Source organism: Lissotriton helveticus, chromosome 8 (assembly GCF_964261635.1).
Source record: "Lissotriton helveticus chromosome 8, aLisHel1.1, whole genome shotgun sequence".
Classification (NCBI taxonomy): Eukaryota; Metazoa; Chordata; class Amphibia; order Caudata; family Salamandridae; genus Lissotriton; species Lissotriton helveticus.
In genome coordinates this window covers 441,644,636-441,666,849 of record NC_136069.1, presented here as the reverse complement: position 1 = coordinate 441,666,849, position 22,214 = coordinate 441,644,636, and the positions used below count along the sequence as shown (strand labels likewise).

General features: G+C 43.5%; 1 protein-coding gene across 1 annotated transcript in view; it reads right to left on the bottom strand.

Annotated features, from left to right (window-relative positions):
* The window catches only part of COG3 (component of oligomeric golgi complex 3), a 450,848-nt gene that overhangs the window by 388,707 nt on the left and 39,927 nt on the right, over nt 1-22,214 (bottom strand). Inside the window, exon 2 of the mRNA XM_078657314.1 lies at nt 13,788-13,934. Coding sequence (XP_078513440.1) covers nt 13,788-13,934 — 147 coding nt within the window. The remainder of the gene's footprint in view (nt 1-13,787; nt 13,935-22,214) is intronic.

The following is a 22,214-nucleotide window of genomic DNA, read 5'->3' as shown; positions in this document are numbered from 1 at the left end:
CTCTTTTTTTCTGTTATCTTTCGCGACTGCTACGCGTCACGCCTTCTGCTCCACCCACTGCTACGCCTACTGCAATGTAATACTATGTGTTCGCGCTATGTATATAAGTCCATGTATTGTTATTAAAAGTTAGCGCGCTCATCCCAGATCAAGCCCCGGCAGCTGCTGGGCCCCAGTTGTCCTGCTGGGCCCTGTCACCTCTGTTCTATGCAGGTTGTCCTGATCCTGTCCTTATGCTGTAATAAACCTGCAGAAACTCCTACTACCTCGAATCTTGACTCTTATTTTATTGAGCTATCTGTTATTCATTCATTCATTCAAAAATAGATCCGGTATTATTTATTTATATACCACAACCTCATGGACCTGCTTGGGAAGGAAGAGTTAGATCCTCTTCAAAAGCTTAAGTAAAAATGACAATCGGAAACCAAGTGATTGACCTGAGCCTTACACATGAAGGTGGGTTCAAGATAGATGGCTAGATTTTTTACAACCTTTAGTGGAGCAGATACAAGTTATTGCATCAGGTGCCTCAGTTCTATTGAGGGAGGATGTTAAAAGCAGCAGGTTTTTACTATCAAGGAACTTCTCTACCAAACTGCCTCTTCTAGTCTTTTGGTACCAGTTTCAAGAACAAATAACCAATATCTTGATTCTACCAGTTCCAATGAGTCTTTAGAAACGGATTGTGGTGTTTCCCAGATCTCTTGCAGGTTTGGTAGATAGCGCCAAGACTTTACATATCTGAATCATGGTAGTTTAAGCTCACAATTCCTTACTTTCAATTCAATAAATGATTTCCTGTGAGGCTATAATTGATTATTGACTAAAGCCTCACCCAATATGACAGTGGTCGTATATTTGCAATGTACACTATATTATTCAACCCTAGGTCCAAGCATAATGGAATTTCAGAGAACGCTTTGTGGAACATTAAGCACCGCTCTCACAATCCAGTTTTCAACTATAATTAAGCGGGTTACTTTGCAGGTGCCCCATGCCGCTGCACCATACACTGCAGCTTCCAGGCCTTAGACTTGATGTTTCTACTAGGAATACGGTACATAAGACGATGATTTTTGTAATTTAGTACAGAGAAAGCTCTATATTGTAGTTCATATAGCTCTTTGTAATCCACCGTGCCCAGTGATCACTATAAAACCAGTAAAAATACAAACATCCGATTACCGATGGAAGCACTTTTTGAAAAATAGATTTATAAATCTTGCTATATCAATAATCACATCTTTATATGCCTTCTGAATAATAAAATAACCACAGACTGACACACACAACCATGCTTTGTATAAACACTTGTAAAATCAATTTTTATTGCCCTTTAATAAAAACAGCAATACAATAGTATACTAAATTTTACCTTAAACCCGTAAATACACATCCCATTTGTCAATTGGATTAGACTCATAAGACATTGGATTTACCAGGCAGGATTTACACCAATGCTTAGTCATTAAACGTATTTCTGAATATACAAAGCCTACTTCGCTATAGCAAGATTCATTTTAGCTATAAGGCAGTTTCGAGTAAAACACCTCTTCCTTGGGGAACTGCGCCCCACGCCCTCTCTAGATTATCTACAGGTCTGCTGAACACAGTACACAACCTGTTTTTTTAGCTCACTCATCCGATCAAAAATACTGCAATTTTCTCACATAATTAGATTACATTCCAACTGCTAATTATTTATGTAGCAATACCCTCTCTTGATATATGCGTTCTTAATATATGGGGGGAGGTTAAAAAACGTATGTTAGCCTCTCTTATGGAAGGATCATTTTACTTGAATCATATTTCAGCTTTAAATACCTATGATCATAACGCTCAAAAATCCTCAAAGCAAAATCTGTACACTAGCAAAGTGCTCTAACAAAACAAAGTTGGAGTAAATTAGACCTTTGCTTGCCTCATGAACACAGGTAGTGTCCAGCTGGACAGTCACTGATACTTCTTCATTCAGACAGACCAAACTGTACTACGATCTTCTTTGCTAGAGAGTAAGTAGGACCTTCAGACCTCTCAGAGTCAAGTCACACCATAAGAACTGCTCAGGTAACCAACTGCATGCTCAGAAGTATTCATTTTTAAATTAATATCTCTTGCTAACAATATCACAAAATCTGGATATGTATTTCTTAAACAGTCCAAATCTTAACTTGGTGAGATGTACCTCATATTTCTCCTGACCAGGTTGTCCATAATATTTTTATAAACACAATGGTCAACATACTATAATAACATTTAATCTTACAGGTTGGAAATATGCATTCACTTTCCTAGCAATTAGATCAGCAGACTTAAAATGTAAGTTTGAAATAAGATGTAATAACTCCCCTGCTCCACTTTAACCCACCCATCTACCGCCATCCCTCATTCTACTCTAAGATTCATGCCTTGCTCATCCACATACTTAATTTGGAATGGTACCAGGCTGGCGTTAAATCTCAACAACACAATGTCCTCAAACAAGTCACGCTCAATTTCATAATGTCCATATAACTCAAATACAATTCTAATCAAATCATCTTCTTTGGCTAATATTGTATTGGTGCCCCAAGATACTAATATTTATTCATTCAAGTTTGTATGGTGTAAAAACCTTGAGCATCCGCGGCCCGTGGAGGGAGTTACGGTGGGGCAGGGAGGAGGGTGCTAAAAACTGGCATATGGATAATTGCAGGTAAGTACACAATTTAATTAATAAAACGAATTTCGTAGCGCGCACTGCATCGCAAAATGCGATGCTGTGCGTGCTACGAATTTCGTTTAATTAATTAAATGGTGTACTTACCTGCAATTATCCATATGCCGGTATTTAGCACCATCCACCCTGCCCCTCCCCCTCCCTGCCCCACCGTAACTCCCTCCACGGGCCGCGGCTGAACTTGAGACCTTTGTCTCCGCAGCCTTACTGTTGGATATTACAGGAAAGGAAATCATTTCAGTACAGAAAATCATACCAGAACCAGAACAAAATGGATCTATATAGCCAAAAAGTGAAACCTCCATAGTCACATTAGACACCTCACCACACAAAAAGACCAGAATTGCTTTATGACAAATCCTCTACAAGAACTCTAACTGAGGTTGAATCTTAAACTGATCATTATAAAGTGTTGTTTTGTTTCTTTCTTATCTCTTTCCTTCTGCTACTCTTCTCTTTACCGATTGAGATAGCCACCAATAATGCTTGAGCTATAACTATGATGTAAACACACTTTCACTGATGTTTTTAAAAACACTTTTGAAAAGAAAAAAGATTGAGAAGCAATCCTCTACTTAGAGGATTTAGTTTGTGTTGTTTTTCTGACCTTCATTTAATCAATATAGATGTAATGATCCCACTGAGAAGCAAGGGCCAAGCCCACCTGCTCCCACCTCTCTTTAGAACTGTCCACTCCAATACCATTAATACTTTAAATATTCATTACCTTTCTGCTTCTTTTCAAAGGTCCCAAAACCCAGGGCTATTTCTATCTTGAAAACAGAAACCTATGGGGGATCCTCTAAGTATTTCTCTCTTTTCATTAGTTTCCACGCTCAAGCACTTAGAAGGTTTACGCATACACTCACACTGGGAAGTTTTCCCATTCAATCTAATATACTCCAAGTACAATTAATGCAATTGCTCCTCTTAATGGTCCTTCTATGGGTTTTGAATGAATTCCAATTTCATACGATTGTACTTTTAAGGTTCCTTCTTTGATTATTGCTAGCCATTAAAGAGGTTTAATCTTCCGCTTTTTACCTGTAAAATAGATGAATTTCCTCATAATACTATAATGACCGACACACAACAGCCTGCCACATAATCTGCCTTGTTTCTTGATCAAAATAGCCTTTTGTAATACATATAGGCCTACTGTCACCTCCCCATGACTGGTGTTTTGATCCTTTATGGTTTTCTCAGTAACACAGCTAGAGTTAGTCGAAATTGATTTAAATAACTCCTGTATTATGGTAACATGCACCGTCTTTACACCTTCTAAAACCTTGGTTTTGTTGTTGATGAAGATTAATGCTCCTGTAAAATGTTCAGCATTAAAGCAATGCTATAAAACATAGACACTCCAGGAGTGTAAGATGTACAAAAGGAGGTGACGGTCTCAGGTTCAGTCTGTGTCAACATGCTATTGCCCACTGTCTGGCATTTCATGTCAAGGACATGAATAATGTCCCTTTTTAACTCCAATTTGGAATTATTTTCTCCAAAAAACTCATCTTTTAAGAATATATTAGACCACTGTGTGAGCCGGAGACTTTTACTAGGTAGGAACTGAGAGATCCCAAACTTCACCACTTACAATTCTTTCATAGGTGCATTAACTATAAGTTGTTCCATATGGCCATTCGGGCACTCTTTAGCAATCTGGTCTGCTGGTCCATTTTTGAAATTCTTAGTTAAAAAATTCTTACATGTTGCTGAAATGGGTAGGTGCTAAGTGAACCCACCCACTGGCAGCATTATATATGATGTATCCTTTGTATATGAATACTTAAGACTATGGACAATAAGTGCAACATGTTCCCAGGAAAATATTCTGAAAAATATGAGATCAAAGGTACCCAAGATAGCTGGCTGAGAGCTAAAAACAAGGCAGTAGCACCGACAGCTAAAGTCTCTCAAGTATAGGTCATTACTTCACAGTCTGAAGAAAGGGGGAAAAACAGACTGTATATCCTCCGTGCCCACCCATAAAGACTGAAATGTTGAAAGGAAGGGGATCACAGTCTCATAAATATATAAATGTTTTAGTATGTAACACACCTTTGGACACCTATTTTTGGTGGTGAATCCTACGAAACTGAAGCGTGGAATACCCCTACTGAATGAACCTACTAAGAAGAATGCAGAAATATTTTAGGCCCCAAAGGCTAAAAATCTATGGGCTTGATTTAAATTTCCGCAAACGGGTTACTCCGTCACAAAGGTGAAAGATATCCCGTCAGCCGAACCATAAATCCCCATAGGACACAGTTCTTCAAACTGTGGGGCGCGCCCCCCTGGGGGGGGGCGTGGATGGGTTCCCAGGGGGGCGCAAAGGCCTCTGCCAGCACGTGTAAATGAAGACGCCTGGAAGTGCAGCGATGTTTGTTTGCTGCATTTCCAGGCTGTCTTCATTTACTCCGAAGGCCTCAGAGTGCCGTGGGGCCAGAGGTCAATGGGTGTGCTGCTGGGGGCTCGGCTGGGCAGTGTCTGGAGTCTTATTAAGACTCCAGCACAGCACAGTTTTTCGCAGGTCTTTAAAGACCATTTGCATACATTTGGAAACTGGTTACCAAAGCTTAGTTTTTTAGGTTTCGCCTGGCGTCGGAGCTCCTAGCTATAATGCAGCAGCTGCCAGCTTGGCTCGTGAGGAACTCCATTTTTATGGCCTGAGTGACAAATGATGGAAAGCGTGGCATGTTTTGTGTAGAAGATGTGCTTCTCATGTAATGCTTGTTTTTTTGTCTCTCCCCTCGAGCATAGCATGTTTAGGGCCCTGCTTAGACCTCTGCGCTATCTTCAGTCTAAATATTTTATAACAAAAGTTCAGCGGACTCTCTGTTCGCATGTCATGCCAATCTGCCGTGCAGGCGCTGAGTTCTTCATATTGCATGCAAACGATAACCTTGATGGGGTACACTTATCGGAAGCAGAAGAGTGTTTTTTTTGTCTTCGTTCCTAGAAAAAAGTCTTACTTTAATATAACTCCCGTTTGCTTCTGCAGCACATTCTGCAATGAAGCGAGAAGACAAATGCAATAGCATCACCCGTATCGGAGTTCCTTATTCAAAGACAGTGTCAGTGAACGGTGATAGACGTCTACATTGCAGGGGGATTATGTAATCGCTCATTGTTTCTCTGTCTCCCAATTTCATGCACCCCATGAAGACAGCGGAGTGGCATTTATTAAACAGATTTGTGTATAATTAACGTGTGCGCCTTCTCCAGTGGCACCTCAATAACCCACCCACTGTTTGTTTTTTTGTGTTACCCTCCTAGTCAGGAAAATTTATTGAGGCACATATGGCTGCACAGTACACATCAAATAATTTTTTTATCAGAACAAGTGAGGGTAGCATTTCAAGAAAGAACGAAACAGTGCAGTCATGTTTTAAGTTGGTTACTATTGTTTTATGGCACCAGCCATGCACTAGATGGCACTACAAGCTGCTAATGTACATAGGGAAGCAATAGTGACTCAAACTGAGACACTGACCATGTTTAAAAGGTTGTCAGGAGCTCTTCCTTTCCCAGAGGCAATCCCATGAAGATGCCACTCTGAAGCATCCAGAGATGGCTGCTTAGACGTTAAACCCCCGCTCACCACAAGCCCCTGCCTGCCCTCTTCTCGCGTGTCCCTCCCTCCCTTCCACAAGCTTCCCCTAATTATTCACTTGCCGTCTGTTTCTCCGTCACTTAATCTCCTCAGTGCCCCACCCCCATCAGTGTTGCTTGTTTTGTAGAGTGAGGAGCTGTGATGGAGCTGCGGCGTGTTGTCCTGAGCATCGGCGGTGCGGGGGCCCGCTCCTTGTTGCAGGCATGAGAGCCCAGATGTGTTAAGAGTAAAACTTTGCGAGGAGGGGCGGAATGAAAGTTTTGACGAGTGTGCGGGCTCCTTTCCCATTTTTTTAAAGATCTTTCCTGCCCCGTGCCCCTCATTCCACTCAAATTGGTTTGCTTGCATTACTTACATTTCTTACACATTGAGTTGTGTGTATTCTTATCATAAAGCTATTCACGCTGATAAGAGGCCTTACCAGTACCTGATAGTGTTACTCATTTTATCTTAGTTAACAACGGTTCTCATTTTATCAAGTATGAAAGTTTGCACAGCTAATAAGGCCTTAATTCCAGCCTTGACACACAGGCTTGAAGTATGTACTACAACCCACTGAGTTATAATCTGGGAATGCAGTTGCACTTCTGTGCCGGTACATAGTCTTGTTAGGGATGTTGCGGTTTACTACCAACTCATAACCATTAGTGAAGACGTGCCTCAAAGGACCCGGTTCACAAAAGAGCAGGTGTGACTGAAATAAAAAGTGCCAACCTTTTATTTCATATGATGCAATGACTGAAAGTATCATAAACGCTGACCCCCTGCAAAGACATGGATGCCACCAGCGCAAGCCATAAGCAAATAGTAAAGCACCTCCCTCACCGTCATGTTGATGCCCCGAACTGGAGTGACTCTCTGCCTTGCCTTATGTTTGTACACCCCCTGCCCCTGCTTCACTCGCAACACAGACAAGTGCTGATGCATGGGAGGCGACAAGCTTCAGAGAAAAGAATGCACACCCCGCCAGCCAGCATGCATCCATTTATCAGTGGCTGCCGTCTCGAGCAACGGGACAGTGATTACTGTATGTAAAGATTAAACATCACGTGAGTGAAATGAATTGTAAATGATAGAAGCAAAGGCACATAATAATGGTACCCTATAATGAATAAGGTTGCAAAGTGTTTTTTTTTAAAACATAGAAAAATTCAGCAGCTATAGATATCACGCTTTCAAAACCCTGCATAATTTATGCGGCACTCCTGATTTGTTATAATGGGGTGTATTAATCTTGCAGCTGCAGACGTTACTCTTTCAAAGTACTGTTTGTTTTTAAAAATAGAAGACTCTCGTATCTGTAGGCGTCACACTTTCGACGATGTGCATAAGGTATGCGGCATTTGACCATGTGCCCTGTGTTTTTAAGCTAGTAGAATCCCGTAGCTGGACATGTTACGCCTTTGACGTTTTGAATAATTTGCGAATCCTAATTTTGGGCTCTTTACACAATTTACAAAACATCATTTTTGGGGTCCTCTAAACTGACGTGTTTTAAAAACTGAAGGCTCCTGTAGCTGAAGATGATATTCCATTCAAGATTTGCATAATTTAGAGCACTCTGGGATTGCCACCTCATGGTAGTAAAATTGGAAGTATCCTGTCGCTGCAGACGTTCATCCTTCACGATAATCATCATTTAATGGCATCTTAAGTTTGTGAGGTAAGGTGTTAAAAACAGAAGAGTATTGTAGCTGGAGATGTGACCCTTTCTAAGGTTTGCGCACTGAATGCAGGGTGCTGTGCATTATACATGACGGTGACTGATAGGAGTTGCTCTGGGCCTTCACGGAATCACTGTCCGTGCTGCCCTCAAGAGCGGTGCCACCGCAGGCGTGAGCTCTGTGTGCCCCGGATGCGGCCCAGCGCCGGAGCCTGCTGTCTCGTGAAGGTGAGTTCAAGTTGCATTGTGTGTGGCTATGTGTGTGGCTCTTTGTGTGTCTCGCGCTGTGTGTGTGTGTCTCGCTCTGTATGTGTGTGTGTGTGTGTGTGTACACATGCAATAAGTCTCACATTTGCGAGAGATTAAGCTATTGGCATTGTAAATGACAATACCATTTATTTATCTGTTTTCAAAACCAACACATAAATAAAAACATTGTCATTTACAATGACAATAGTTCTAACTTTTGCAAAGGCGAGACCGTTGCATTGTAAATGCTTGTTTCTTTTTCCAGTGCCCCCTGTGCTCTGCCTATTCCTTACATTTGCATTTTAAACTTACTGCTGTGTGAAAATGCATTTCATGAAAAGGAATACAAAAAAGGATTGCCAATAGAAAAAGTGCCAGCCATGTATGTTTAAAGAGCCTGCAAAGACCTTGCTTTGACACTAAATAGGGTCTTAAATAAAAAGTATGTATTCATTTGTAATGTGACTTTCTGTCTGTTCCTTTTATTTTCAGTCATGAATCATTCAGGCAGCCCTAGAACACATTTAAAAGTACTTTATATTTGCTTTTCGAAGTACGTACACATAAGTGCTGAAAATAGGGCTTTAGGTGACTGTTTATTTTTGTGCCGTCTGCAACATCAAAATCATGAGCTGGCAACCCTAATCATAAGACTGGAAGTTTGATGCAGGATCAGCACATTATTTATTTATTTCACCTTTGATTCCCTAATTAATTCCATAATAGCAATAGTTTAACTAATACCTGAAACCCTGCGTCCCGCCAATAACATGCTGATTAACTTCAAGTGTCTGGGAATTCACCCTGCATTCAGACAACTCATTCCTCATTCTCACCCTTCACTTTTACGCTCACCCTGCGCTCACAGCGCATAGTTTTGGTTTTCCCGCATTTGCCACATAATCAATCGTCTGCTGCATAATTTTCAGATTAAAAAATGCAGCAACACATTACCTCACAGTGGAAGGCCCTTTCTAAAGGTTGACTGGTCACCTTTCTGTTGCTTATTGCTATATGTGGGTGTTAATGTGGTACTTATGAGGGGCAATAAAGGCCAGGACAATGTTAACAAGTGTAAAAATAGCAAAATAGTGCAGTAATGCTATCACAAAATATGCAGCATAATTCGCCTGTGCTTGCTGCAGAATTTAGTCAACCATGCTGCATAATTTTGCCTTCTCCCGCCGCATAATTCAAAGGGCCCTGTTTATAGCGCTATGAAGTCCCAGCCTGTGGCAGAAAGCACTGTGAATATGTAAGTCATTATTTTAAAACAGTATTTACATACTCTAAGCTAGACTGCTGCAAAATGATGCAGTGATTGAGATAAAACAAGTTCTTACAAAATATACTTTTTAGTAATAAGTAATCAACCTGTATCTAATGCAGACATTTTTGTAAGTGTCCACACTATTCCAGATCCCAGCTGATAACTCTGTTACATTACATCTTAAAAAGAATAGATCTTTGCCACCATAAAACTTTAAGCAGATCCACTGGAATTATTCAGCAGAAAAGAACAAAATGATGCGGCAGGTTTGACTAAATTATCCAGCAAGAAAAGGTAAGTTATACGGCACAATGCGCCACATTTTGTAGTTAGCATTACTTCATTATTTTGTCATTTTAACTCACAGTAACGCTGTCAGGGGAAATATTTCACCTCATTAGTACCAGTTTAACACCCAAATACAGCAGTAAGCAACTACAAGATTACCAGTCTTTGCAGGGCCTTCCACTGCTCCGGCAACACTTTGTCATGCTTTAATTAACTTTTGTTCCATTTGAGCTAGAATCAAGTTTTTGTCATTGAAATCTGGAGATTATGTAGCAAATGCAGTAAACTTATAATTATGTGGAAAGCGCTGCTGCTGCAGAAACTCATAATTCCAGTGGCCCTGGCTTTAAGTGACTCAATCAATTAATGGCTGGTAAGAAGGCCGGTTTCTTTTTTAACTTTCTGCACTACCACCACCCACTTCGATTTCAGGCACAGGCATGTCAAAGTCAGTATTAACCATTCGGGGAAGTTTTTTGTGTGAAAGCTGAGTCCATGGGGTGGCTGGTAGAAGGCCAGCAGGGTTGCATTCAGATGCAGAGCCCTAATCCTCTCGATCCTTGGGGCCTCACAGAAATGGTCTAGGAGACAGAGGAAAGGATTGAGATTCATAGATATTGTCAAAGAGAAGGCCCAGAATAGTGAGCACTCTATGCAAACTCATTTTTAGGTTTACAAATGGCCAGAGACTGCTTCTTTAGAGAGCTACCCCAAAGAAGGGGACGATATAAGTGTTTTTTTAAAGGGACATTAGTGAAGCTGGTACTGCTGCCAAGTATGTAAGTGGCCACTGCCGGTTATCATAAAGGAGTAGATGCAGATGCAGAAGGACTTGGGCCCATGAATTGATGATCCGTCATGGTGGGGAAGAGGTAAAAGAGGCAGAGGAGATAGCCTGCTACTCAGGACTGCAGTTATCATTAGTCCAGCAAGTATAGTTGCATTGGGGTCAAAGAGTGTGAGGGGCTTACAACACCCCAATTATGGGGAGCAGTTTGTTTGGGATATCTGTTTTTATTTGATGCATTTGCTGTTTTATAAGTTTCGTATGTGGTGCGGTTCATAAGCTATAGAAAAAGTATTCCTGAAATCATCTCATAAACCCTGCTCCCTGCACGCAGCCATGTCCCTCCCGCTCCCCCAATCCTAGCCATAAAGTTTTGGAGGGGGGCCCGACCTCCATACATTTTGCTTACGGGGGCTCAGAGTAAAAAAGTTTGAAGACCTCTGCCATAGGATATTATGAGATTTATATTTAAAATCTCAATAAGGCCCTTAATCACCAAAGTATTTCAACAAAGTCAAGGGAAGGCGGCAGAGTTCCACCAGTAGGGACCTTTTATAAGCATCAAGTAAAGACATCATCCCAATCTTTTAATGTGAAGTAAAGAAGAATTATTTACTTAAACAATCCAGTCATGTAGATGTTGTCCATTACAGGCAGTTGCAAGCCATAAATATGTACACTCATTACATCTGTGGACGAGTGCTAATTATCTGATTCTAGACACTAAAAAGATGGAAATCCTGCAGCCCTCTTAAACCATCAATGTTTTGGGAATTAACCCTGGGTTCTAAAAAAGATAAGATTCTTCGCATCAACCCACATTTCTTCAGTTTCGAAATCATGCTTCTACCAGTTGCATACATAAAAAATGTGTTTTGTAACTTTTACTCACAAGATGCAAATTCTTAATGCATTTGAATATAGGCGCCTTTGGACTACTGTAATTCAATTTACCTTGATCTTCCAGCTCACTAGATTAAAAAATTGCAACTTGTCCAAAATTATGCTGCAAGACTGCCACTTTGTCTGCAACAGAGGGACTGTATCTCCCCAGTTCTTCTCTTACAGCACAGGCTAACAGGAGGATGTGGATTTTTTTCAAAGCTGTGTGCCTGTGGTATAAGGCAATGCACAAGGCCTTATTGGTCCCTTTTGTACTCAAGATTTAAATGTACTCACTAGGGTGTGCCCTACAATACCCTCCAAAAATGTTCATGGTGGCTTCAGAATTGTGCAGCCCGTTTGCTCCTAGATCTCCCTTATTGGCAATCAGATAAAACCTGCTATGAAAGCTCTACACTGGCTGCCAATATTGGAGAGAATCAAATTCAAAGCACTTTGTATTACCCATAAGACTTTTCGGGGAAAGGGACCAGTAATCAATCAATCTATGATCATCCCTTTCCACCCTAACAGAAGCCACCGCTCGGCGAACATGTTGCTCGCCACAGTGCCAAAAATAAATAGAGCAAGAAGTAGCGGCTGCTCATTTTCCTATAATACGGCGAGGCTGTGGAATTCTCCCCCCCCCCCAACATACATCACAAACCCATCAATCTGTCTTTTCGGAAACTAGTTAAAACTTGGCTTTTCAAAGTCACTACTCAATAAAGGTGTTGTCTTGGTCCGTGTCTGCAAACAGCGCTGGGATGCCTCAGGGTAGCTCTATAAATGTTTCTTTCATTCTTTCTTTCATTCAAAGTACTACCTGAAGACCATGAGAGTAGGTTGTTTTCAATTGCAGCTGCAGATTTACGGGGTTACTGAAGACATAGGCATTCCCTGTTTAACCTTCATTTTAGCTCCGCCTTTTATTTTACTTTGTGTTAACTAGCACTGTTGAGTAATTTGGGGTTTTCTAGCACTCACATACCCTACTTAGAGTACAAGTTGCACTTTACATAAAAAATAATAAACTCAAAAATAAGGAGAAAAGCAAATGCGAGAATCTTCCTCACAATAATGTTTCAGCAACCTTGTCCGTCAATCAGCTAATGCGATTAAATGGCTGCGTTGGAAATCATAAACTGTGTGAAAACCAATGAGCTGATGTGCTTGTGGTTTCATTTCGAATCCACAGTTCTTGGGTAACCAACTTTCTAATCGCATATTCAAAGGAGATATACAGACATGAAAAGGAGAGTCAGACTCTGAAGGCACTTCAAAGCTAAATAAATGGTAGTAATGCAATATAGAAATGCTAATAACACACATATTATGGCCCAAATAGCCCGCTACTGAGGGCTATACAGATTGTTAAATCCCTAAACCCCAATTATAGGTCCAAGCCTAACGAGGAAGAGGGCCTTCGACATCTGGTTGAGTTTCAGGTAGAAGGGTTTTAAAGCTATTAGAATATTCCACCCACTGAGAGTAGAATGTTCTAAATTAAAAAGGGAGAAACTGAAGGACAAACATTGCAATGTTGGAGTAGAAGGCTTAAACCAGCCATTATAAGCCTGGAGCTACTCGATTGTCTTCAATGGAGCTCTCAACACTCCAATGTATTAATAAGTGTGGGATAGAAATATTCTATGTGGGACAACATGTCCAACTTCCTTCAAGACAGACTTTGTCAGTTTTCACAGTCACCACATACTGTATTTCATGGTTTTATTGTAAATCTTAAACCCAGGTGGGTAGACAATACTTCATTCTTCCAAAAGAAATTGGCCTAGAGAATGCACCCGTGCATGATGCAACTCTGAATCAAAAAGTACATCTTTACTTTTCCCAATGTTATATTGTCTGAATTAGAAAGCATGTATAGGAGGATAAAAACATGCAATACTCCAGAGTCACATACACATTTGTGGACAGGCTCCTGTGATTATGCAGCAGTTTATTTTATTTATTGCGTTTATCGAGCGCAATTACCAGGTGTGAGCATGGTACTTTATATGTTTTGAAAAGTTAAGTATCACAAATCTTGATGCAGGGCTTTGGCTGAAAAGAATAAGCTACGAGAACTTGTACAAGGCTTGTTGACAACATTCTTGAAAGGGATAATTGTTGACAGGCGGAACAATGACAACTGGCACAAGAAAAACTATACTATGGACCTCACTCTCAAAATGTCGATGCTCAAGGAACACAGATCAAAAAAGTGGGCTATGCTGTGTATTTCTACAGAACACCAAATACAAAACAAAGATAAATGTTGGGGAACAAAGGATTCTAGGTACTTACTTGCTGTGCAGTTTCAATTCGTTCATGCTGCATGCCCAATGTGGTGAAGCCCTTCATTAAAATTTCCTCAGTGGATTCTGGTACTGCTGCAGAGAGCGAAACTGCGAGTGACCTTGAGGTTAAATTACATAAGTCTTCAATGGGTAGCTATTAAAAAAAAAACAACACACACACACCATTAGGCTCTTGAAAATATATTTGTTATACTAAAACCATGTACGTACTTTTTGATATACACCATTTTAAATACAAAAACCATCTACCAACTTCATTAGAATATACACAAATATGTGGTTTGATGCTTCTGTTGCTAAAATATGTTTATACCTTAGAGGTCATAGGGAATCTGCAGGGCAACCTCACTTTTCTGAGGCCTACACATTGTACATCTTTAAGATGAAAACAGATTGCCAAGTGATTAATCTCCTCTGTATACCACAAGTTGGATATCAGGTGATAAGAAGCATTTGTTCAAGCATTTCAATTCATAACTTATCATTATCTCACATTGGCAATAAGCCTCGGAGCTTGCTGAAAAATGTCTGAGAGAAGTTTCACTATTAGATGCAACAAGGTTTAAGTGCAATACTACTAATTTTCCAGGAACTATAAGTTGTACTATTCTGAATAGTTTGATTTATTCCAAGGAAATAAGAAATGGCTGTGTTCAAATGCCGCCTCAATAGATCTCATTGACATTAGTGAATTAAACAACCCTTTTTAAAATGCACTGTATTTTGTTAATAAACGTTTGATAACTTAGTCATAACTTGAAGCTTCAGACAAACCATACTGCTGCCCATCCAATAAAAAGAACTAGAAAACATTTTTAGCTCACATCAAGATGGCTGATCCGGTTTACAACCATTACAACGAAACTTTTACCACGCAGTGCTGTTACAACGCAGGTTTTACTACGCATACCATTACAACGCATTACACTGGGGGGCGCTCTAGGATAGGGAATACGTTTAATTTACTATCCAACACCTTCCCTACTATCCACGGGGACTGGAGTTGGAATAGTAAATTAAACTATTCACTATCCAGCACCCCCAAGTGTAATGCGTTGTAATGGTATGCGTAGTAAAACCTGCGTTGTAACAGCATGCGTGGTAAAAGCATGCGTTGTAACGTCATACATTCGGCTGATCCAGTCTTGCTCCAACACCCTGCCTGCATTCCTCTTAAAAACATACGGTGTCATGCACATGATTGTCATTTGCGAGCAAAAAAGATTTAAAAAATCAATGTCTTTAGGAACGTGCTTCACCAGGATCCATACACTACCAAACCGCAGAGATCAAGAAATGGAAGGAAAAGGAATATGCATACAATCCTTAATATAAACTATACAAAGCCCCCTTCCCTCAGGCTCGATTCTTTGTACTCACCTTAAATGCTCCTTCAGTTCATGGAATTGAACAAACTCTAGTCAGCTGTTCCTGCACTACTTCGAAACAATGGGCAATCTGCTCTTCTATCGCTGAATAGCTTCAGCCGAGGCATTGTTTCTGCCCGCTTAAACTTCAAGCAGAATGCTAAGTGAGCATGTGGACTCTGGGAGGACTCAGCCCTCTCAGAGGTTATTGGGGCGAGGAGGTCGTTGTTGCACTAGCAAAGACGCTCTTCAGAGATGTGCAACAAGTCATGGAGAGGAAGGCATGGCTTGGCGTTGCATTATAGCCCTGGGAAGTGGGCCAGTATTCCACTGCCATCGAGCACCCCAGGTGTGTGAGATGCAGTTTGGTACCCGCGACGGCAGGCCGGGCCGGGGACTGCAGAGGCCGGTTAAGCAAATAAGTCGATCAGCAGCTGATTTTCCTAACTCCCCCTGCCTGCAGCGCCTGCTGGATGAGGCAGGGGCTAAACCTGGCGACCTGGAGCATCCGTTGCATGACCACAATAAAAAAAGAGGTATTCGGTTCACCAATAAAGTAAAGGTGAGCCCACAGTCTTTTTGCAAGAAACCCACTCAGCCAGGGGAAAGGTCTCTCGGATACAGAAGCGGTGGCGGGACAGTGTTTCAGCAAAGACTACTTGTGGTTTGCTAGGGTTGCTCACTTGGATTTATCTATCCATTCCCTTTCGACCTGTAGCGTTGGACCTCGAGGGGAGATATATATTGGTGGAGGGGGTACTGGAAGGCTTACTGATATTTTTACGCTGTGTTTATGCACTGAATGTTGAGCAGTCCACCTTTCTAACCGTCAAATTAGTGCGCTGGGCTCAAATGCCCTGGTTAATTGAGGGGGGACTTCAATTGTATGCTTGACCCTGCACTGGATCGGACATACCCACCTCTCCCAAACTCCCCAACTACCCGAGCTGCTGCCTACTTCGCACAATGGGCCATGCAATGGTCCTAACTTGACAGTTGGAAAACCCAGCAACCCAACACCAGGGAATACTGCTCCTATTCTCCTCCTCAAGATCTGCATGTCAGATTAGATAGGCTCCTTTGTCCACCCAACTGCTTGTCACAGACTCTGAATACCTTGGTAGGACCCTGTCTGATCACAAGCCCTTATTTTTGCACCTAAAGTAGGAAGGCTCTAGACCGCTAGTTCCCAACAGGAAGTTGCAGCTCGCAACTGTGGAGGATCAGGTCTATCGGGTGACCAGTCGGGATGCCCTTGTTCATTACTTCACCGGAAACACCGCCATTATGCGGCTCCTCACGTGGGATGCAATGAAAACAGTGGTTTCAGTATACCAGCTGTGGTAGGTGCCACGGCTGCTCATGAATTGGACCAGGTAGAGCGGGGCACTTGCGAGTCTGAGGGAGGGGGGAACGTGAACTTCTCGAAATGCGGCACTATCATAACCTGCCTGCTCAAATCCCTCCGATGCCTGTACAATAACGCGAATCAGATTAGAGCTCATGCCGAGGGGGACAAACCAGGCCGTCTCCTGGTGTGGCTCCTTATACACGAGCTTGCGCCGAAACCAGACCCAGCTATTTGCTTTGCAGCCTCATTGGTTGCCTACTCCTAGGTGGATATCCCTAGGAGGTTTTACACACATTGCCAGACCCTGCACACAAGCCCTAAACCCCACTGAGATAGATTCCTGTCGCTACACGATTACTATGCAGCGTCTCAGCAGACCAAAACAGCCTCTCACCTTTCCATTGAGTTCTACAAAATGTATCAGGATTTGTTGGTCTCCAAGCTGGCGTAAATGTATTCCATGGCGTTGGATGCTGGCATGCTCACTGGTTCCATGAGAGATGCCCTGCTGGTCTCCTTACCTAATGCAAAAACAACAGTTGATGAACAGAATGCAGAACAATGTCATACATTCACCCCAGTACAGAGATCTGGGCCTAAATCCATTGTTTTTTTGCTCACCATGCCATTCCAGTTTGAACCCAGCTTTATGCAAATCAGTCTTGACCCTGTGCCCCATGGGAACAGTCCAGCCCGAACTGCCAAGCCAGGTCCTCCCTGGACTGGAAACAAGCATCCTAGGACTGGTTTCGTTTTTGTGCGTCTTTTGCTTTCTCGCCCTACGTGCACCGGGTATGCCCAGACCTGGGTCCCGGGCTCACTGTGCCACTGGAATCAAGCTATCCTGGCTGATGAGGGCTGAAAGCCTGAAACCGGTCCTAGGATGCTTGGTTCCAGTCCAGGGAGGACCTGGCTTGGCAGTTCGGGCTGGACTGTTCCCAGGAGGCACAGGGTCAAGGCTGATTTGCATATGGCCAGGTCTAAACTGGGGTGGCATGATGGGCAAAAGAATGATGGATTTAACCCAGTTCTCTTGACTGGGGGTGATTGTTTTGATTTGTTCAGCATTCCGTCCATCAATTGTGTGTCTTTTTCTTTTTTGCCCTAAGTGCGCCGGGTATGCCCAGACGTGGGTCCCGGGCTCACTGTGCCACTGGAATCCAGCTATCCTGGCTGATGGGGGCTGAAAGTCCAAAATAGGTCCTAGGATGCTTGGTTCCGGTCCAGGGAGGACCTGACTTGGCAGTTCAGACTGGACTGTTCCCATGAGGCACCGGGTCAAGGCTGATTTGCATATGGCCAGGTCTAAACTAGGGCGGTACAGGCCTCGCGATTACGGACCTGCATCTCAACTTTGGTCCATGAGGGTGAAAATGGATTCATTACAGGGAGCTCTACATTGTTAAATTTGTGACGCATCCATGAGATACCCAAAAGTGCTCCGAAGTTGTATCCTCACTCTGCTTGCTTCGTATAGAACCTTGAGAAGGCACTCAACATGCTCGCAAAAGATGAGGTTGGGGAGGGACTGGTTCGCTGGGTCCAGTTACTTTACATGGAACCATCGGCTAGAGTTAGGATCAGTCAATTAATATCTGCCCAGATCCCAGTGCTCTTTGCGCTGGCAATGGAGAGTCTGGCACAGTATCTTCGCAAGTAAGCGTGTGACAGGGGATTGCCACTTCAGGGTCGAACTCATGCTGTTTCACTTTATGCCCAGGATGTCCTCATTTATGAGCGAAACATACAGAGTGGTGTGGTTTCATGTCCTGGGTGCCATGTTGGTGTTAAAAAGGGTGTTGGGGCTGGGTGTGAATAGGACAAAGACATGCTTGTGCTCCCTGCATCCGGACTGCCCCTGAGAGGAGGTGGTGGCAGATTTCCACAGCATAAAATGGGAGGCCACCATGTTCCGATACTTAGGCATTAACGTGTACCATTCCCCCCGTGTCTGGAGAAAACGATTCAATAGTTTTGGTTCAATGCTTTTTCCATGGGCTCAAACATAGATTACAAGTATACCTCCTGGAATGTCCATGGGATGCACTCTTTGGCAAAGAGACATAAGGTACATGCATTCTTGGTGCAAAGGGGGGTACAGATTGTATTGCTGCAGGAGACCCATCTCAATGCAAAAGAGGGGGCTGCATTGAAGCGCTACTGGCGAAGGTGATTATACTACACACATTATTCAGCCGTTGCAAGGGGGATGTTGGTTTGGGTGAGGGCTGGAGTCCCCTTCCAGTGCACTAGAGAGTTTATAGATCCAGAAGGGAGATATGCAGTGGTACTGGGCAAACTGGATGGGAGGGATGTCACGATTGGGAGCTTATACGCCCTGAATGTGTATCAAGCTTCATTCTTAACGGACCTCTCAAGTTCGCTGGCACAGGCATGACGGGATCGGTGCTCCTGGGAGGGGATTAAAATAGTGTTGAGGATGTAGGGCTTGATCAGTCTCAATCCCCACTCCATGATTCCCCTATTTACAGAATGGCGAGGGCGCGTAGTAACTGGCCACAACAGAGGGGATTGGTGGACTCCAGGAGAGTACAGCACCCCAGGGAGAGGGACAATTTTTTTTTCTCTCCCATGCATGAATTGCATGTCCGTCTGGACGCCATTCTGTGCATGCCTGATGTCTCGTGGTGTATACAGAGTAGTGAGTATCTAGCACGCACTGTTTCGGACTATAACCCCTTGTTGATCTGTCTTAGCCGGACCAGCGTTCGCGCGAAGATTCCCACTTGGCGACTTCCGCCAGAGAATTGAAATGAAAGAAACATTTATAAAGCGCATGGCTACCCGGGAGAATCCCAGCGCTGGGCCGAACACGAGAGAGACAGAAGAATTAGGGTAACAAAAGTGTCTTCAGTTGTTTCCGAAAGACAAGATGACAGGGTTCCCTGTGAAGACAAAGCAGCAGGGATTTCCAGAGTTTAGCCGCTTTATATGAGAAAAGCCGTCCACCACTACTAGCTTTCTTAACCCTGGGGACTTCAGCCAAATGCAACTCATCCAAATGTAATTTCCTATTTGCCTTACAGGGACGAATCATGGCAGAGTTAATTCGGAGGATCAGGTGTACCAGGCTGAAATCTGCACAGTTATAGAACAATACTTTGTGGAGAACGAATGGACGGCCTCGACACTCACAATGGAGTGGGAAGCGTTCAAAGTGGTACTTAGGGGTCGGTGCATTTCTGCAGCGGTAGGGATGAGGAAAACTCTTCTCCAGGACATACTGCAGGCATAGCAAAAGCTGCCATGCACTGAACGAGACAGACCTGAGAATGTAGCTACAGAAAGGAAAATTGGAGACCAGGGAGGAGGTGGCGGGCACCTAGAAAGAGTGCGCTGTTTTGACTATAAAAGCTATTTGGCAAGGGCACATTCTGAGAAGAACAAACCTGGGGCCTTACTGACCTGGCCAACTAATCCGGCTAAGAGGGGTTCGGCCATTTTAGAAATGAGAAGGGATCGGGGAGAGGTGTGGTTCCGTCAGCAGGATATTAACCAGCACTTTTGGGAATATTAAACCACCCTCTAAAAAAGTAAAGTTTCCCCCACCACCGATGACCTCATTACTTTTCTGGAGGGAGTTGAACTACTAACACTTGAGGAAGAGGAGGCTGAGGTATTAGGGAGGGCGATAGACCTACACAAGGTTAAAAGCGCGATTAAGACCACGGCCAGGAACAAGACGCCGGGTACATATGGGTTCCCCATAGAATTTTATGCTACATATATAGACCTCCTGGGACCCAGTTTGGTAGCTTTACATAATCAGGCAAAGCAGGAGGGGAAACTGCTGGGAACAACTAGGGAGGCACTGATTGTTCCATTGTTGAAGCGAGGGAAACAGGCGTGTGACAAAACGGCATAGCGCCCATTATCTATGCTCAACCTGGATTACAAAATCCGGAGTAGGATACTGGCCACTCGACTATTACCATATATGACAAGACTCATACATTGTGATCAAGGTGGGTTTATTCCGACACGCAATACGGCAATGAACGTGCGGAGGGTGTTACGAGTGCTGGGGGCGGACTCTTATTGTAAAGAGGAGGCGACTTTCCCGACAGTCGACATAGAAAAGGCTTTTGATAGTCTTGAATGGCAGTATTTATTTATCGTAATGCGGGCCTTTGGGTTAGGACAGGAGTTTGGAGAGTGGACTGCCATGTTGTATAGAGGCTCCACAGCACCGGTCCGGACAGGAAAGCTCATCTCAGACAGATATGGAGTGGAACGAGACAGGGGTGCCCGCTATCGCCTTTACTGTTTGCGATAGCTATGGAGCCATTAGCGCCTAAGGCCAGAAATGGGAATTGATATCAGGGGCTCAATGTAGAGGTCCGAGTCCACCATATAGCCCTATATGCGGGCGACCTGATTTTGTTTCCAAGTTCCACGGGACCAGACCTTGAGGGAGCAAAGGACCTGCTGTTGACCTTAGCGCGAGTAGCGGGTCTCAAGGTATATTGGAATCAGTCATGTTTGTTTCCAATTAAGCAGGGGCGTGGAAGGAATTGAGTGAGAGGGACGATGTATCTCGTACCTCAGAGTGCAAGTATACCACGATAGGACAGATCTTTTAGAGGGAAATGTGAGAAAGGTCATACGGGGAACGAAAGCTAGTTTAGACTTCTGGGGTACCCTTCCCTTGTCACTGGCAGGTAGAGCCTCCCTGTTAAAGATGGTGACTTCCCCGAGGCTACTGTATGTGTTTGGGGTCTTGCCGGTGTGGATCCAAGCGGAGAGATTTCGCCAGCTCAAAGCAATGGTGACGGAGTTCTTGTGGGGGACTGGACGGAGATGAGTGGCTCTGAAGACTTTGATGCGGCCCAAAGCGGAAGGGGGATTAGCGATACCGGATTTTGACCCATCTTGTCAGCAATTGCTGACAAGGTGGGTGGCTAGTCAACTCCAGGGAACGGTAAAGCAGGGTGAGGGATGTCCAGATCCAGACCTCCTATCTCGAATAATGTTGCAGCTGCCTGTTCCAGACAAGAACATGCTGGCAGACCTCCGAGTGGTACATAAGTGTTGGATCCGTAGCTTGCAGAGGGCTAAATTAAGGCGCTCTTATGCGCCAGAGATACCCCTGAAGTATTGCATGGCATTACCGCACGGGGCAGATTGGAGGAAGCTAGAGACATGGGAGCAGGCTGGAGTGCACACTATGGGGCCGTTATATGAGAGTGTGACGCTACTATCGATTGACGTATTTAGCTAAAACAATGGGATACCTGGGGGTGACTTCTTGCTTTACGCGGCCCTGACTACCGCAAGCATTGGGGGAGTAGATTGACTGAGCCTCCTTTAGATGATGGTGTCAATATGTGGTGTCGGCGGCGGGGACATTCAAGGCGGTTACCTGTTTATATAGGAGGTTAAGCAAGGCGACTCTACTTCCGCTTCAGGGGCTCCAACAGAAATGTGAGAGGAATCTAGGGGAGCCCATAGAGGCCAAAGTATGGAGAGAGCTTACGGAGAGGGTTCGTAGAATCACCAGGAATGCTAGGTTCCAACTGGTTAACTTCTATGTTTTTCATAAGGCGTATCTCACTCCAGGGCGCCTCAGTAGGTATTTGAAGTTGACAATGGCGGTCTGTCCCAGATGTGGAGAAATAGGCACAGAGTTACTTCATATGTTCTGGAGCTGCTCAGAGTTAGGACATTTCTGGAG